Below are 19,887 nucleotides of genomic sequence, written 5' to 3'. Positions count from 1 at the left end.
AATCATGAAAATGAAAAGTAAAGACTTCTCATATGTTCCAGATGATTCACCAAAATGTTTGCACATATGCTTAGGTTACTTAGATGCTGATTTATGTTATAGTAACCTACCATTGGCCCAGCTGAGAATGAAGAGGAGAGTGTGTCCACTGAAATGTCTGTCATAGCACAGCGGGTAGGGCATTTGCCTTGCATGCAGCCCACCTGGGTTTGATTCTTCTGCCCCTCTCGGAGAGCCCGGCAAGCTACTGAGAGTATCTCGCCCGCATGGCAGAGCCTGGCAAGCTAGCCGTGGCATATTTGATATGCCAAAAACAGTAACAATGAGTCTCAGAATGGGAAATGTGACATTTATTTGAGTGCTGCATTTTATTTAGCATTGTATTCCAAAGTGTCATTTCAACATATATATTAACCAAATAATCAGTGTTCAATAGCCACAGGAAGAAAGTCACCACCATTCCTCTAGGTCCATTATGAGCAAAATTGACAGCTGAAAGTTATATAACAATTTAATAATATAATAATATATTTTACTATAATAATATTATGTTATGAAAGCATAATGTTATATAATATGTATTATATAACAATTCTATATAGGGAGCGTATAATTATAATTTAATTTGAGAAAATGACTAGAAACACTAGTTCCTTAACAGATCACTGAATGGAGGAATGGAATTGGTGATTCAGAAATTTGGGCTATTCAGTTTTTGAAACGGGAATATCAGGTATATTGGAGGAGGTGCATTGTTCAAAATGTTTTATTTCATCTGTTTTCAAGGCCACAAATGAAGGCAAAATTATTCCTGACATAAGAAGTGGGAGAAGACAGAATGTGATGATAGTGGTTGTATTAGCATGAAAGTAAATTTATTCCTGAACTTGCAGGTTCTTGAGAATCATATGAGAGATTTGTATACAAAACTTAGATCCATGAATATTCAGAAAGATAGTATAGCAGGTAAGGTGCTTGCCTTGCATGCTCCTGACCTGGGTTCGATCCCTGGCACCACATATGGTCTCCTGAGCCACGCCAGGAGTGATCACTGAGCATAGAGCCAAGAGGAAATCCTGAGCAAAGGGAAACCCAGCCCCAAATTAAAAAAAAATAAACTCAGATGTTTAAGAAGTTAAAATTTACAGTTTAAATAGATGGTCCAAGCCCCTACCCAATATCAGACCCCTTCTTATACCAATATACGGTATCGCTTATCTCACCCCACAGTGCCAAGTCTAGATTACAAAGTCCTAATCTGTGTCTCATGATCATCTCACCTTGAATGTACAATGTCCTCTCTAATCCCTCTGCAGGTCTCTGTCCAGTAGGTTCTTTCGTAGTCTGAAATCTGCAGCGAGCATCCTGTCACCTGTGTCTCCTTGCTGGGACTTATTGCTTTGTACCCTGTAACCAAGCCTCTCTAGGACTATGCCACAGTGGTTCCTTGCCCCTGGGCTTTCTGTAGTCTCTGGCCATCGGCATGTGGGTAGCTAAGATCTCCGCTGTCTGGGCATATGCTCTGGGGCAAAGAAAGTTTTGCCCAGCTCAAGGCTTCTTTCCTTCTGCTATCTCCCATCCCCAGCCAACTCATTGTCAATTTCTACTGGAAATTTCTTTCAGCAAGTAAAGTTTCAATGGCAGTTTAACTAGTTCACCTGGTGCTCATCCCTTCCACTTTTCAGTGATGGTGGCTCATTTCTTGCATCTCACCAGAACATAAATTTTAGTTAACTATAGAGATGATCTTGAAAATCATGACCACCATGGCACTTCAGGGCCATGGGGAAGCTCTTGGTTTTAATTCCTGAGCTGGGGTGGGTGAGAAAGTGAGATGGCCTAGCACTGTGCTTGTCAATGGTCCGGTCTTGGAAGGTCACTGTGCCTTGTGGGGAAGTTCTTCTCATGCTGACTTCTTCTCTGAGGTAATTTTGGATGAATAGGGATTTCAAACTTGTCCTTTTAGTCTGACATTTGTATTGAGTGGAAAGTGAAATATTAACAGGGAGAGAAGCGTGCTATAAAATAGTCCAGTGACTTCAGAGAGAGGACTAATAGGTATTCAGGGATGGAGCTATGTCCTAAGGGTGGAGAGAAGACAGAAGAAAAAAAAAAGCCTCTCAATTAATCATAGAAGTCTGGTCTTTTAGTTGCTTCCTGGTATGGAGGAAGCTGGTGATGGCCTCTGGGAAATAGAAACAGGTTTCTCCCACGGAGAGAGAAGCACCAACTCTCCCAGCCCCCTCAGCCTGGTGCACCCGCCTCCTCCTTTCTTGTGCATGCGGCACACATTGATTTTTCTTGGCTGGTTTAGACACTGATCCGATCCATGACTCACCAGGTACAATCAATAATCATGTTTAAAGAGCTCCTCTTCCTGAGATGGAGGGATAGCAATCCCTCCATATTTGTTTCGCTTCCTAAATGGCTGTCTTCTTTGAAACTCAATCCTTAGACGCAGCATTGTGAAACCTTGCTCAATCTTGCTCTTTTGTGTTTCCTTTTTTAAAAACGTCGTCACTGTGAGTGACCATCTTATTCATGATTGGGTTCAGGCATGCAGTGTTCCCACACGAATCCTTTTCACCAGTGTCTGCTTCCCTCCATTACGGTCCCTGGATTCCCTCTCATCCACTCGCCTGCCTGTGACTGTCACTTTTTAAAAATAAATTGAGGGCACTGTGGTTTATAATACTGTCACTGATACGGTTTTACAAATAACACTTTACCACTTTCCCGCACTCTGTCCTCCTCCAGAGAGACCATGTTCCTCCACCATTGAGGTAGTGTCCTACCCCCCACCGCCCCCGCCAAGTGGCAAGTTTTCTACTGAGGACCAGTTCTCATGTCCCTCCTTTCTGAGGCCGGAAGCACATACATGTGCACATAGACACATAAACGTTTGGTACAAACTACAACCCTGACAATTTTCTTTACCCCTCAGGTACCGGCGAATTGTGTCCAACAACTGCACGGATGGGCTGAGGGAAAAGTACACGGCCAAGGCCCAGCTGTGCCCTGGGAAGGCCCCTCGGGGTCTCCATGTGGTGACGACTGATGGACGCCTGGTGGCAGAGCAGGGCCACAATGCAACCTTCATCATCCTCATGGAGGAGGTGGGTATGGGCCAGGAGTCTGAGGGCAAAGCCCAATAGTGACCGTGCTCTGTTCCCAGAGAGGACGAGAAGGAAGGCCTTATGGGCTGGAGAGAGCTGAGTGGGTGGGAAGGCGTGCTTTGCCAGCAGGAGGTCCAGGTTCCACCCCCAGCACTTCCCGCAGTCACTCCCTGGCACAAGCCAGAACTAGCATGCATACTCTACCCAATGTGAGCTTAAAAGGAGGAAAAGAAAGAGCTCATGTTGCCATAGGTGTTTAAACCAAAAGCATTGATGAGAAGCAGAGACTTCTGGGAGAAGTTATAAAGGAGAGTAAGAGGGTGTGGGTTGTCCTTGCCTTCACCCCACAACATAGGGCAGTGAGGATACAGTTGCTACTGAAAGATGCAAATATAGTGTATCTCTTTCTATATATATATAGATAGATAGATAGATATAGATAGATAGTATATGGCCCTAATACATCTCTATAATACATGATATATAGATACTTAAATATAATTCTATATGAACAACGGGATGACAGTGATATAGTGACAGTGATACAGTGATATATGTGTCTGTGCATATATATATATGTACATATATATATATATATACACATACACACAGGCCACTGTTGTCCCGTTGTTCATCGATTTGCTCGGGAGGGCACCAGTAATGTCTCCATTGTGATACTTGTTACAGTTTTTGGAATATCGAATACACCACGGGTAGCTTGCCAGGCTCTGCCCTGTGGGCGGGATATTCCCGGTAGCCTGCCGGGCTCTCCAAGAGGGATGGGAGGAGTCGAACCCAGGTTGGCCGCTTGCAAGGCAAACACCCTACCCCCTGTGCTCCAGTCATATATATATGTATGCATATATATATTTCATATATATATATATAAATTTCCTATATTGTTGTGCCTGAGTTTCAGATACCCACTTGTGGAGAGACCAAGTCCACACACAATAATGCAAAAGCAAAAGAAGTTTATTACTAACTCGAGCCAGCGCTAGCTCGAGCTAGGGTCCAAGTGTCATCCAATGCAATGGAGTCTTGACAAGGACCTGACTCCAAATCACAAGTGGTTTATATAGGGTTCAGAGCTAAGAACAGTCTATATGGTCTACTTTTAGCATTGGCCCTATTACAACAGTGGTCATCAATTAGGCAATAGTTAGCAACAGTTTCTAAGGAGGGTGCAGTGACCCTTCATGACCAGCCGGACCCAAATGCCCAATTCCTTATCGCAGCAAATTACTCAACTGGGAGTTTACCAGAAACTGCAAGTCCTGCTTTGGGGAAACAGAAACTGAGGCCTAGTTGAGACTAAATGTTAGCTGCAGCTTGTCATGGCTTCAGTATCACCCTCACAATATGTACACATATATTCTTAAAAGGTACATGTATCACCATAGGGCCATATACTGTGAACCAGAACAGGAGATTCCAGTTGTTTCTGTTACTTTCAGAAACCTCCTTTATTTAATTTTAACCTTTAGCCCCAAGAGACAGAAAACCCTCAGAATTTTCAAATGAGTGTGGGTGTGGGGATGGTTGCAGTCTTTTAAGCTTCCCGCTATAGACGATACCATTCTAGTGCTTATCTCTCAGCTGGCTGCTGCTCCAGTACCTTGATTCTTTAGTCTTCTGCTACCAGAGGGGGAAAACCAGGCTGCACCTATTCCACCCAGAATGGAAATGGCTGTGTTGTATGATTTTTGCTTCTATATGAGCTGTATTATCTCTTCCCAAACCAGGGAGGCTGTAAGCACTCCTTGTAAGGGACATGGGAAAAAAAGCTTGCATGATTTATCAAGCTTTCTAAATGTGTATGAAAGTGGTTTTGTGCTCTTTATATGTAAAAAAAAGTTCAAAGTATGTCAGGAGGCTGTGATTTTTTGTTTGTTGGTTTATTTTTTTTCCTTTTTTTTCTCCAAAATGTGAATGCTTTAGAAACCTTATTTTAAGTTGGTCCCATATTGGCTAGAGTGTTGAAGGTTTCTTATCCTAAGTTGACATATTCTTCAGATTCACCCACACTGGGCTCTTGAATGAAAGAACTTTAAAATTCTGAGAAAGTCATTATCACATTTCCACTAGGGAGTTTCCATCAGTGCTATAAATACTTTCTCTTGAATGGAGGTGAAGAGCCATGATCTTATCCATTTGAATTGCCTCCAGTTCATTTCCACTTTAATTTATATTCATAAACTCAAGGGTAGTTGACATTGTGTGGGGAGCCATGGAATACCTATCGATATTTCACTCACATCTGGGTTGCCATAGGGAGGCGGGGGACACTCAGAAAGCAAAATTATGGTAAGTGCACATTCCCTGGGCAGAAGGATTGGTTAATAATTCCATATATACATATATATAGAGAGAATTGTTCTATGTATACATGGGATTATTCTATCTATCTAATATATCAAGGAAATAATCCTTGGCAGGATGATTAGCTAATAATTCCATATATGTGTATATTTCTTTATTAGTCATTTTTACAAATAGAGGGATCAGATTCAGTTCTTTAAATCTGAATCCATGTTTTGGTTTGTTTTTTTTTTCTCAGAGAAGGAAAGATCTAATTCAACTCTAGTCCTTAAAAACTGAACATTAATTTTAGGTACAAAAGGACTCACCTGAATTATTGATATTACATTTACCAAGCGGCATCAAGCATCCTTGACCTCCCAAGACACAGATACACTTGTTAGTTGGAATAGTCTAAAAAGCTTCAGTGAAGAATGTCGACAGTCAACAGAGCTCAGCTGGAATGTTTGCTAGCTGGTATGCAATATCCATCCATCAAATGGGAATAATTATTCTACCTCAAAGAATTATTCTAAAGTGACACAATGATTAGCATAGTAATAAGTATTAAACACAATAACAATTATAATTTTAGCATAGCTGTTGTGAGCTATTAATATTGAAACCACTTGTCTGTGTTAAACACACACACACACAGACACACATAATTTTCCACTCATCACTTATCTAAATTTATTTTTGTCCCAATTTCTAGAGTTAGGACAGTGACACTTTTTCAAGATGGAGTTGTGAGTAGATTCATTGCTCAGAACAACAACAACAACAAAAAACCATTTATTGCGCTTGTTAACAATGTTGAAAGCTTGTTTGGAGGTTTTAGCAGCTACTCATATTGTTGGTTTATTTTTTTTTTTGGCCTCTCCCACTTCAGAGCTTCATAGAGGCTCTTCCTTAATTACTGTTACCGATGTCACACGGACTCAGGCTGTCCCAAGCTTGGACATACAGAGATAAAGGTCCTTAGTTCCTGCCTATAGTCTGTGTTATGACATTTCAGACTGGAGTCTATGACTGTGTTGAGTGTTTCAGCACCTTTAATACGTTGTAGGTTCTCCAAGGTTGTCTCAGAATGCACAGGAAAGCATCAGATAAGATTCAAGCTGCACTGCATGATGTGCACAGACCAACTGCTGTTCTTTCTTGCAGGGTGATCTCCAAAGGACAAACATCCAGCTTGACTTTGGGGATGGAATTGCTGTGTCTTATGCTAATTTCAGCCCAATTGAGGAAGGCATCAAGCATGTATACAAAAGCGCAGGGATCTTTCAGGTGACGGCCTATGCGGAGAACAACCTGGGCTCTGACACCGCTGTTCTCTTCCTGCACGTGGTTTGTAAGTAGCAAGAGTCATCCCCTTTCCTCCAATTTAACAACTAGCCTTCTGGGATTCGAGCTGAATCTGGTTTCAGTGTAACTACTACCTCAAATGGTGACCCACACAGACATATTAAGATGTATGATTACCATATTTCAGAATTTCCTGAAATTAATGTATATTGATTTATTCAAGATTTTAGGGGATGGAGAACAAGTATAGCAAGTAACTCGCTTGCTTTTCATGCGGCCAACACAGGGTTTGCTCCTTGGCACCTGATAGGATCCCCCAAGTCCTTCCAGAAGTGATTTCTGGGCACATAGCCAGGAGTAAGCCCTGAGCACTGCTGGGTTGTGGCCTCCAAACAAGCCAAAAAAGTTTGGATATAATTTCCAGTAGAACCCATCTCTTCAGTTCTACTGTACTCTGATATTAGGGTGCACATAGACATGTTCATTACCGTATAAGTCCCTTTGCTTTGCTTTGAAGACAACTAAAATTATAGTGTAAAGAAATCCATCTGGTTCTGCACAGGCTCAATTTCGAATTACTAAGACTGAATCAAAGTAAATTGTTTTTTCTCTTGGAAGAATCAAAGAAGAATTTTAAAAATATACATATTTAAGATAGCCGAAATGCAGAACTGGAAACACAAAATAACTAATTTTTTATATACAAAGTTATTCCAAGTTCATTTGTGTCACAAGTAGTTCTAAGAACTGACTACAATATTTTTGTTGCCCTAGAGAGCATTTAATTGCTTTTGGATGTTGCTTGGCATAAACCTAAACACAGCTGAAGTCCTGAAATATTTTGTTTGTAGTGGATACATGTTGTGTATTTGCTCTGCTGGGACTTGACTTATAGAGGCTGAAACTTACATATTATTATTTTGATTTATTGCGTCAAGTATAAAGGGGTTGATATTAGTTCCCTTAAACTTCATCTATGATTTCCATAAGTTGAGAATCTGCCTGTTCTTACTTATATTCCCATACATTTTTTTATACAATGTGCTACACGTGGCACAAAATTTCTGTTACATAGGTATTTTGAAAGAGTATATATAATTGAATACATGGAGCAATTTTCCTATGAACTCAGTGATTATATAAATTCCATTATGTAATTAACTGATTTAACTAATTATATACAAGTTCACTTTACAAATAAACCTCCCGTTAGAGGTCCCCAGTAAGGGTCATCTAGCTCCTTGTCTACTTGTCCCATCCTTGTAATAGCTCGGGGACCAAGAGTGGAAGGATGGTATATAGGATGAAAATGGAATTATAGGTTAGTTATATCTCTAAACATGACAGATTGTATTAGACTAGGGTAATTAATTATTTCCTCACTTTTTCTGAGCTCAAAACTTTAACTGGAGTTATTTTTCACTACTGTCTATGTCAATGTTTTTATAACAAACTACGAGTATAGACTCATTTATCAATTTATTCAACAAATTTATGTTAAGTTTGAAATATATTCTAAGTGCTGAAGGGAATAATACAGATATGGTCCTGCTTGTACAGAGTTGTGTCCAGCTGGGGGAGGGAAGATATTTCTAGAAATTTATCAAGAAGCAACAAATAGAGTATGAAGGCATTACAACATTAAACCCAGCATTCTGTGCTAGAGGTGTCAAGTTAGAACCCCAAGTAAGTAGTATGCAGTATTCCTGAGCCCAGGATCTAAAACAAGAGAGACTGTTGTGTGAATTCAGGTAAAACCTTGCTAAATATCTTTATTGGTTAACTTCTTTGGCCATTACAACCTCTACCTCCTCATCTGTGATTCTTTGATTATAGGGAAATTATGAGAGATTAAACTTTGTGTGTATTCCAGTGGTCCAGTCCTTAGATCATTCCCACCTGTGGCAATTTATTGGTCTCAGAGGACTGAATATCTAATGATCCTGTTATGATTCATTACGGTGGAAGGAGATAAACTCAGATCAGTACTGGGCACAGATTCACACATGAGGTAGAGTTCAGAAGAAACCAAGCACAATTTTCCAAGAGTCCTTGTGAAGCATCCATGATATGCTTCATTCCTTCAACAATGAGCTGGGACAATGTGTTTGAATGGTTGTCTCCTAGAGATGCTCACTGGAGCCTCAGAGTTTTGGTTTTATACTAGGGATGGTTCCTCTAGGCAGCCTCGCCTACCATTTACTGAAATCCAGACTCCTATGGAGAAAGCAGGTTTCCATAATAAACCATGTTGTTGACAATAACAGTCTAGGTAGGACGAACTATTCTTATTGTGTTTACAAGAAAGAGTCCCAAAGCCAACTTGCCAGTACCAGTCATCACCACTTTTGCACACAGGCCCTGCTAAATTATGGCAATTTTAGGTCCGTGTTAACATTTTCTGCACGGTACAAAATTCTACTCAGCACACAGTATAGTATATGATGCTTATCACCTATTATTGTAATTACTAAGAACTTATTTACATTCTGTTTGATACTTCCGCTGCCTTTAAAAATCAAGACAAAAACATAATTACTTTTCTCCAATCCAAAAATCAGCTCCACCCATGTTCTTAATTCTGTCAAGAGTGGGTTGTACCTGCAGGGCACAAAGACCAATGCATCTTTATCCAAAAAAAAAAAAAAAAGGAAAACAGGAAGGAACACATTTATACTGTGGATTATGTGCATGAAGGAGGAAATGTACCTTGAAACTTTTATCGTGCCTATAATTCCCTCCAAATCAATCATGGCTGCATTTTCCAGACAGTTATTATAGGGGAAACTGCTCTTGGCCTCACCTTGGGCCATTAGCTAACAAAAGTAGATGTTAGCCATCCATAATAACCAATCTTGCACAGATTATTAGATTTTTATCAACAAAAGCTCCATTTGACAGGGAGAGTTTTAGTACTTTTCTGCTCTCCCCTCCTGAATTCTTTTTTCTTTCTGATCCATGGTCGTTCTCTGGATAGAAGCCTAAAGATATTGGCTGAGATTCTTTGTTTTTAAAACTATGATATATTGTTATTCCTTTACATTAGGTTTACTTGATCTGTTTGAGCTGAAGTTGGAATTCCTGGGACCATATCTGATAGCATTCCAATTCATGACAGCCCCATCCTGTCATGTTTGACATAAGTTTAGGGGAGACATAAGCCTACATTTTATTTTCTTGGGTATTAACAAATCCAACAATGCAATTTCTAGCTGATCCAAGATCTCAAAAAGGAAACAAAAAATTTTCAGGACCACAACTACAACAGCTTCATCAGTTCATTGGATAAAAGTCCAGGATCCCCATGAGCTTCAGGGGAAGGGGCCTCTGGCCATTTTTCTGTGAGAATAATGACTTATTTTTACCCAATGACTTAAGAGTAGAAAGGGACCCTTTTGCCTAAAACTGGAGAATTTGGCATCTGGGCTTGCATGAAATAAATTTCTTATCTCCCTTCCAAAAGATATGTAGCCAAGGATCTCTTTCTACTATCTCATTTTCTCTGATTACTGAAGCACAAACAATCAAAGAAAGAAAAATAAGTAAACTCTTAAAGATTAGTAATGCACTGAATGTCAGCAGTATTTTATCATACATACCTACCTCTTTTTTATTCTAGTAATCAAACCATACAAAAGTAATTAAACTGATTTTATCTTTGAAAATACTTAAATCTTCATCCAAATGCATATCTAAAATGACAAGGTTGGAATTATTTGCTTGAAAAAAAATCTCTGGTGCACTGTGTCTGGGATCAGTTGGAGAGTATTTTCAGGCTGTAGATACACTGATTCTTAAACACTTGTTTTATGGCTTGCAAGAAAGTAAAATCTGGACATTGACAATCTGGACTCTGTTGAATGGTCTCCTTACCCCAAATTATTTTCTAGTTAAACAATTTCTCCCCTTCTGTATGTCCATTGAGAGTGAGAAGAACCCTTACTACCTTCAAAATACTTCCACCCACTGATGGGTGCATAGAAGAAATCACGCTGTGGTGATAATGATGGTGGTAGAAATAGTGTCAATTACAATGAATTATATGACAATTTTAGACACCCACAAATTGCTCTTATATATGGAATTCAGGGCAAATTAGGGCAGAGCAATAGTGTAACTAACATTTTTGTTACTCATTTATTAGGGCTTCTTATATAAAAACTCTCCTCTTCTAATGGGTCTCAGCCTTCATTATTTGGGATTAGGACAAAGTAATACTGTTTGGGATTATATCTAGGTTTTATTACAAACCCACTCATTGCCAAGAAGGTTGCCCAAACTTGGTTATCTACTTCATCTATATCTGTATTCTTTCCTTTAAACAGAACTGTACATGGTAAAGGCAGGAAAGTGTCTAATCTTTGAGAAGATTAACAAGGTCCCCATGTTAAAAAGATGTGTAGAGAGCAGGAAAATAGACTTTAGCATAGCATAGTGTATGTATTTTTAATTGCTTAGGGTGAATAGGGAGAGTATGAGGAAGAAAATGAAGGTGAAAAGAAGCGAATGAAAAAGAATAGAAATAGAGGAAAGGGCCAAGGTAAAAAAGAGAGATGGGATAGAAGGGAAATTCTGCAGTTAAAAAATGTAACATAATCACCCCAAAATGCAACACTGTTGTTTAGTGTTTTTCTTCAGCATTTTCATCCTTTCATTTTTTGGGAAATGAGTTAAAATAAAATACTCATTTCTTATTCATAGGGTATATTCATATATTTTCTCTTACTTGCTAGTTCAGAATTTGATGCTGCTTATATTGTATTCAGACAGAGAGAAGAATTTGGTTTCCTGTTTTGCAAGCAACTCTTATTTTACGGGGTGGGGTGGGGGGTCCTCTTCTACTTAGGAAGCAAGTTTTCCTTTCTTGTAAAACAGCCTTGCCAGCTTCTGAATGACACCCACTGGGTTTCAAAGATGACTGGCACAATGGCCAATTGTTAGAGAGGATGGAACCAATTAACACTGTGGATAATGGAAGAGCTCTAGATACAATGCACTGACCTCAAATCACAAGACAGACTAGAGACTCCTGTTAATAGTTCTACTTATTGGCTAAGTGTCTAGTAAACTAGCTTTGTCCTTGGATTGGAGCTTTATAAATATTCATGATTGGGCTCATCAGATGTAAATTAAGCTCAGATGTCACTCAAAAAGTCTCATTTGAGTTCCTATTATATGCAGTGCTTCATTTCAAGAACACACACACAAGAACACATCCTACCTTTTAGCATTTGTGGGCTTGTGATTCTTATTTGATTATTGGTGATAGTGACAGGGATTAAGTTTAACAGTATTGTATTTTGCTACAACTTGGATAGAACTGCAAGGTGTCATGCTAAGCAAAGTGAACCAGAAGGACAAATACCCGATAATCACACTAATATGTGAAGCTAAAGAAACAAAGCAAAGGAATGGACAATGGAAAAGTGAGCCAGCCAAAGTGAGTTGGTCAGGGTAAGAATAAGGAATAAGAGTCAAGAAGGGACAGTAGTGGAAAGACATTGGCACTGGTGTTGGTTGTGGTCCAGTAGATTTGAAAACTCAAAACATTAATATTGCATATCATGATACATAAAAATAATTAAAAATTAAAAGACAAATGTCACTGTAACTGTCATCCCATTGCTCATCGATTTGTTCGAGCGGGCACCAGTAACGTCTTTCATTGAGAGACTTATTATTACTGTTTTTGGCATACCCAATACTCACAGGTAGCTTGCCAGGCTCTGCCGTGTGGGCTCCATACTCTGGGTAGCTTGCCAGGCTCTCCAAGAGGGGCAGAGGAAAAAGACAAATGATATTTAAGAAATATATATGGGAGTATGAAAAAGTTTGACTATTCCATGAATATAAGCCTCTTATGCAATTTTTCTTCTCTCTGTAGGCCCTGTGGAACATGTTCATCTTCGAGTTCCATTCGTTGCCATAAAAAATAAAGAGGTCAACATCAGTGCAGTTGTGTGGCCCAGTCAACTGGGGACCCTTACCTACTTCTGGTGGTTCGGAAACAGCACCAAGGTTTGTCCTTGTGTGGGGCTAGGGGGGAGAGGGGCTCTGTTTAGATCAGTGCTGAGAGCTTCTCTGCACCATGGAAGTCTACTATTCGTCATTTTAAAACAGTGTTGACGGAGAGGGGGGGCGGCTAAGGAAGTAGATAATGGGGAATAATGAAGCTGTGAACCCACAGAATTAAATAACATCTCCCAAGACACCAAGTCCATTATTTTAATAAGGAACATTAAAAATGTTCCTTAAGTAAGAAAAAATAAGAAACTAGAAAACTGTGTCCTTGCTCCTCTAATCATTATTTCTAAAACCTCATTTGCTATGGTATGTTTTAATCCTGGCCTTTGTGCTATTAAGGAAGTCAGAACCTCTCTGAGATCAAGTGACCTCATTGGTAAAATTCTAAATATAGGACAATGAAAAGCAGATCCTTCTTAGGCCAGGGATGGATGTTCCCATCTTCTTTAGTTGGAGCTAAAGAAGCGAACTCTAGACTTTGCAGCTTCTCCCAACAATTGGCGATGATGACCTTGTATCAAGAGTGACCTCATTTGATATCAGAAGAAAGGGAAGTTAATTCAGGGTTCCTCCTTTGGACAGTTTAAGGTCTTCTATTTGCAAAATTGTCTTTTTCATTTTCTCATTTTGGGGGTGACCTCCCACACAGTTCTCAGAAGTCTCATGGGCTACCCCGAGTGGTACTTGGCCAAACTGTGCAGGCCTGATGCATCAATTCTTAGGCATACTGAGTGATGCAGTACTGTTTGGATCCAGCAGTGCTGGGTTCACCAGGATCATCCCCACTGGTGCTCAGTGCAGTCTCAAGGACCAAATCCAGAGCCTCTCACATTCAAAACATGCACATAAGCCTTTTGAACACTCTCCTCAGCTCCTATCCTTGGTCATTCTTAATGTGATTGGCTTTGATCATCCTCGTCCTTAAAAAAAAAGATTTTTAATAATTTAAGAAAGCTTTTGGAATGTTCGATATCTAAAGAAGAGGAAATAGCCAATTGTTGCTTTAGTAATGCCTTTTTTAAAAAGAATAGAATAGTGTTTTTGTTTGTTTTAAGGTGATCCAAGAGAATTTCAGCCTATATTATTAAAGTGGGAGGGGATTTTTCCTTCTCTTTGCTAGGGAGGCTGCATGTGGTGGCAGGGGGACATGACCGTGGAGTCAGAGTCTAGGGTGAGTTGCAGCTACATGCACCGTGTGAGCCTCAGAAAATCCACTTGACTTGACATGTAATTGACATGTACAAATGGGAGAAAATAAAGCGTTTGTATTTTTTTAATTTTAAAAATTAAAAAAAATTACTGAATCACTGTGAGATACAGTTATGGACCTAAACTTTCATGATTATGTTTCAGTCATACAGTGATCGAGTACCCATCCCTCCACCAGTGCCCATTCTCCACCACCATTGTTTCCAGTATCCCACCTACCACTCTCACTCCATACACCAGATACCCCCTGCCTCTGTGGCAGGAACATTCCCTCTTATTCTCTCTTTCTTTTGGGGTGTTATGGTTTGCAATGCAGGTACTAAGTGGCCATCGTGTTAGAGAACCCTAAAGCCTCTACCAAGCTCTAGAAACAATAGACTTGTATAGTAAAATTGTTGGCTATAAAATCAATACACCAAAGTCTATGGTTTTCCTATATGCAAATAATGAGAGAGGAGAAAGTGCTATAAATAAAATAATCCCGTTCACACTCATGCCTCAGAAAATCAGATACCTTAGAATCAGCTTAACCAAGGAGGTAAAGGACCTGTACAAAGTCTTTGTATTCTTGATTGTTGTAAATGCTAAGATAGCACTTGCTTCTCTGGTATACATCAGATGCTCACTCAATATATGCTTTTTAATTTTCATTAAAACCTGGAGTTAGGGGATGTTGATAAATGATAGAACTAGATTTATAAACTCAAAGGGCCCATTCCTGCTTGCACTATTCATGCTTTAGACTTTGAGATCAGTTAATTCCTCATAAGCTGCCAATGCTTTTGCATTTCTGGGAAAATTATTCACCAGTGCAATAAATAGTAGGGAGGCTAGTTCATAAGATCTCCATCTTGATCAGAGATGATGATCAGAGGTGAATCAGAGAAATCCCCATATGAGTTGAACATTCCTAAGGACCAAGAACTGGTTGTCCATAGAGCCACTTTTGAAACCCACTTTTCATAACACATGCCTCCTTTAGTCCAAACCAACTCTGTATGTTTTAGCTCATAATTCTGTGTCCCAAAAGTTAGAAAACCCTTAAAGTCCTGCTCTTATTAAAATAGCCAGTTTACGTTGCTGGTGGTGTTATTGTTAAATAAATCTGAAGCAGACATGCATGTTCAGAGAAAATGAAAATAATTTGGAAGAAGAAAGGACAGGATTTCAAGTTAATTTCTCCTTTAAGGATGTGAAATTTTGGCTATCATATGTGGACATTCTTTTTAATTAGTCTTGTCAGCCTGCCAATCTTTATTATTGTGTTCAAGGAAAGTCAATCTTGACACTACCAACACAGGGATTAACTCAGCAGTCCCCACTGAACCAAATATACTGTGTTTATATCAGTACCATTTTTGTGTTTTTGATTTATGAGTCTCAGACCTGAAATACCAGACTGAATCTAATAAATATTTAATAAATAAAAAGAAAAGGATACAAAATGATTAGGAAGTTTAGCTTCCATTTCTCCATTGATTATGTTTATTAGCTTGATCAAATCACCTAATTAGTGCCTCGGGGTTATTACTCCACAGTGGGTATACAAATGTGTAATCCATGTTTATTGCTGAGTTTAAAAAATATTTATCTTTTTAAATCTATATTATGTCATCTTAGGAGAGGGGAATTTTAAATTAACTTTATGGCTTTTTTTTTTAATTGGTGGTGACCTTCCAGAAATTTGTTACCTTTGTTTGAGTAGACAGTGCTACACAAATACTTCAATCCTAAACATAGTGCTAGTTGGTTTTGTTCCCAAGCAACCAAAATAATGATGCTACAGGAGAAAGAGTAGGATAGGGTGACTTTGAAGTAAGACAAAACTGAACAGGGGCCAGAGTGATAGCACAGCGGGTAGGGCGTTGCCTTGCACGCGGCCGACCCGGGTTCGATCCCCGGCATCCCATATGGTCCCCCAAGCACTGCCAGGAGTAATTCCTGAGTGCAAAGCCAGGAGTAACCCCTGAGCATCGCTGGGTGTGACCCAAAAAGCAAAAAAAAAACAACAAAAAACTGAACTGGAGTACAGACTTAAGTTTTCTTGACTATATAGTTTTGATCAAATCATATAATATCTCTGAGCTTCAGTTTGATTTACTACAATGCAAGAATAATAAGAATAGTTAGTTAAATTTTCATATTGCTTTGAAAAAAATGTTTTGCGATTTGGCCACCTCTGGCTGTATTTAGGACTTACTATTGACTCTATGCTCAGAGATCACTCCTGATAGGCCATGAAGACCACATGGATTGATGAGAATTTAACCTGAGTCAGCCAGGTAAGAGACAAGTGCCCTACCTGCTGTACTATCACTCCCACACAAACTCCCATACTGTTTTAAGGTTTAAGTCAAGAAAAGTATATTGCTCACTTAGAGGATACATAAGCACTTCTAAGTATCAGCTCTTTTGCGCTTATTTATATGAATGGCATCTGACTTGATTCTCTTGTGACTTGACTTCTGACTTGATTTCTCTTCTACCACCAAAAGTGGTTTGGTCCAGATGACCAAACTTAGTACTTTTAGCTATCACAGTGACAGAAACAGAGTAAAGACAACACAGGGCTCAGTCAATAATTATTCCAATCACCATCATATTTGACTGGAAAATGAGTATCTTTGGAAAATTAATATCTTAATAAATACACTGATTTGAAAGTTATTTGGTTTTCTTGACTTATAAACTGATTTTTGCAAGGAGCTCCTTGAAGGCACACACAATTCTGGAGCTACACTGCATCCCTTCCTCCTAGGCTGAGTAATTGATCTCCTTTAAGTCTCTCTCTCTTTCTCTCTCTTTCCATCTTTTTCATATTTCCTAAATATAATGCTTTACTTCACTGAAAATAAAAGTAATCCAAATTTTGAGCATGTATTGTAAGCATTGACTTTTCATATTTATTGTTTTATGAAATCAGAATATTACTAATGGAAGAAATGACCACGTCTTACAGAGAAAACACTTAAATGAAATTGTCTCATGTGTGTATGTGTGTGTGTATGTGTGTATGAAAGAGACACATACATAGAGACTTAAGTTAAATGAATGGACTCATACAGGTGTATGAGTCAAATCAAGTCAAATCAACCTCTCTATAAAAACCAATTAATACTCGCCTCTCTACCCAGCCTGTGCTTGAATGCCCTTAGTCATAAAATTACATATAACATTGCCCCCATATTCAAAGAGAACACATTCCAGATGAGAGAGCAGGATAAACACATGCAATGATTGACAAGAAAATGTGATAAGTATGTATAACTATATGTAGGTAAATAAAAGAGAGCACACATTCCTGAAATCCAAATATAGGCTCATATATCTACAGGTCTATCAGGTGAGGGATGTGAAATTGCATCAGTAGCTCCACAGATCTTTTTCAAGAGCCTGTATTTTGTGCTACATGTTGTGAGGAATACAAAGTAGTATAAATTCTATTTGTTGCCTTCAAGAAACAATCTATTTGAAAATATAAGGTTAACACCCGAGAAGAGATCTGTAAGTCAGATGATAAGAATAGAATTTGACTGTACTAGCCAAGCCCTCTGTGGAGCAATGGGTACAGGCCTTTTGGATCCTGAGGTGAGTCATGTATGAAGCTGATCCTACACTTGTGTTGAAGAAACAATATAATTGAGCTAGAGAGGAGGGAAAGGGATTTGTGTATAAAAGGAAGGCTTTGGGAATGGTTGAGTTTTATGAAGACTGATTTAGGCAAAGCAAATAATTCAGCTTTTCAGAAATTTGGGAAAATAAAGAAAGGTAGGAAGAACAGACTAAAGGTGATTTTGACTGATAAAGAGGATGTATTTTATATTTTCATAGAAATTTCGATTCAGGATAGAATGACAGAATATATAACCCAGTACATGAACAATGATATGCGCAAAGACTTGTAGAGAATGTAGGTGTTTTGTAGAGAGTGTATATATTTGAGAATTTTATCTCCTAAACTGAATTTTTGCATTAATCTGAGAGTGAGTGTATTTAGATTTAGTATTTCACCTTATATCTTTCTGTCCTTTGTGTGTATTTTAGAGTTTTACATAATTCTAATCATAGTATATCTGCAGTTATATATTCTGCTTTTTCCACTTCACATGATAAGCACTTTTCACACATTACTGCATAATCTCCTGAAGATTTGAAGTAAGGCGAGCATAGTGATTGCAAAGTCTGTGCAATTTGGAAATGACAGCTTTTATCATGGTTTACATTTAAATTGTAGAAATTTCATACTATTCAATATTAACTTGACTTACTATGTCTGAGAAACTGATGTAAGCTGCCTCTAAAGATTTCCCTGGTTTCCTGTTCCATTAGCCAAAGAGATCTCATAACTAAATAGTCACTCAGAGATTTGTCAATTTATATCTTGGCTCAATGGATAATATGTGACCTTTCACCCATGAGAAATTCTCTGTGGCCACAAAGGTAGATCTCAGCCTAGATGGAGCAGGAGGTATTATTCTAAGGCCCCACTATGGGTTGGCACAACAGCTTGGAAAAAAATCAGTTACAGTCAAGTCAACTGGCTGCCTGTTGGATTTGTGAGGCTCTGAAAGGCCAATTTGCTGGGATTAACAGAGGTCTGGCTTAATAAATGTGTCTGCTTGCCTAATAGATTTAGTAAATGAACCTTAAAATACTTGATTTAATTTAGCAATATGTACTAGACATTGGTGGCCAACCAAGGACTCAAGGATTGAAATGCCTGTTCCAGCTTTGCAAGGAAATGAAATCAGCCATGATGCCATCACAGCATATGTAAATAAAAAACAAATGCAATTTGGAAAACAAACTTTGTCCCTGCCATTTCCCCAGCACAGATCTCAGAGCTGCCATCCTGGGAGCAAGTGTTCCCTTTCAGCAGTTTGTTTGCTGTGGCTCAGAGCCCTTCCTGGCAGGCAGGATGGGCTACTCCCTCCCACCTCTGCTGGCACTCACTTTGTCCTGCTGTCCTGCATCCTTGGCCCCTGGAATTCCTAGGGCAGCAGCCAGATGGAGAGAACATTAGAATTTCAGGGACAGGAGAAATTTTGCTCCCCTTGGAAAGTGAGGTCACTGCCCTACCCCACACCAACTATTGGGAATAGAAACAAGTATTGAGTGTGCAGTGGAGAAAAGAGGAGCACTGGCACTGCTGAAAGCTAAATAAGATGGCATGGAAATAGTAAAGAAACAGTCACTAAATGGGGAGGAACACCACCTGATGGTGAGAAGTGGGAAGAGATGATGGGAGGCAGGAAGGCAAAGGATCAAACTGAAGGGCAATGTCATACAGTCATAGAGAGAATAACTCATGAAAGCAGCAGTAGACAAAAGAAATCAATGGTATGATTACATTTATATGTATTTAACTTTGATACTTTACAAGCTAAAACACTTTAGGACAAAAGTATGTACCTGTTAGTACTCAGAGGACCATGCAGTGTTGGGTATCAAACTCAGGATCCCACCATGCAAAACAGTTGCTCCCATCTTTAGAACTATCACCTAGCTTCAAATACATATCTTAAATTAGCTTTGAAAAAATAAATGAATAGACAATGGATAAATTAGTAAGTCATTTTAAAAAAGACTAGTTCATAAAAAAAAATTAGTGAAAATAAATACTTGTTTGGTTTCCCCTTCCTAATACAAGTGTATCAATGTGAGAATGTGCAAATCCAAAGAATGCATGCATATTGATAGGTTCCTGTATCTGGAATTCAAACACCCAGCAAAATAGTGTATATCAGTCACTTATAACAGTTCTTCTGTGCCTCTTCCCAGTTAAGTACTAACATCAACATCCAGAACTAGACTATATTTTTCCATCATATGTTAGTATTATCTTTACTAGAAATTCATATAAATATAATCATACCATTTAAGTTCTTTTGTCTAAGACTTCTTTTAATTTTTGGTTTGCTTTTTGGGT

General features: G+C 38.8%; 1 protein-coding gene across 1 annotated transcript in view; it reads left to right on the top strand.

Annotated features, from left to right (window-relative positions):
- The window catches only part of SORCS3 (sortilin related VPS10 domain containing receptor 3), a 677,010-nt gene that overhangs the window by 633,924 nt on the left and 23,199 nt on the right, over nt 1-19,887 (top strand). Inside the window, exons 18-20 of the mRNA XM_004611975.2 lie at nt 2,945-3,116; nt 6,585-6,771; nt 12,610-12,743. Coding sequence (XP_004612032.2) covers nt 2,945-3,116; nt 6,585-6,771; nt 12,610-12,743 — 493 coding nt within the window. The remainder of the gene's footprint in view (nt 1-2,944; nt 3,117-6,584; nt 6,772-12,609; nt 12,744-19,887) is intronic.

Source organism: Sorex araneus, chromosome 11 (assembly GCF_027595985.1).
Source record: "Sorex araneus isolate mSorAra2 chromosome 11, mSorAra2.pri, whole genome shotgun sequence".
In the NCBI taxonomy this organism is placed as follows: domain Eukaryota; kingdom Metazoa; phylum Chordata; class Mammalia; order Eulipotyphla; family Soricidae; genus Sorex; species Sorex araneus.
Note: the sequence above shows the minus strand (reverse complement) of the source record. Positions and strands in the feature narration are given on the sequence as shown.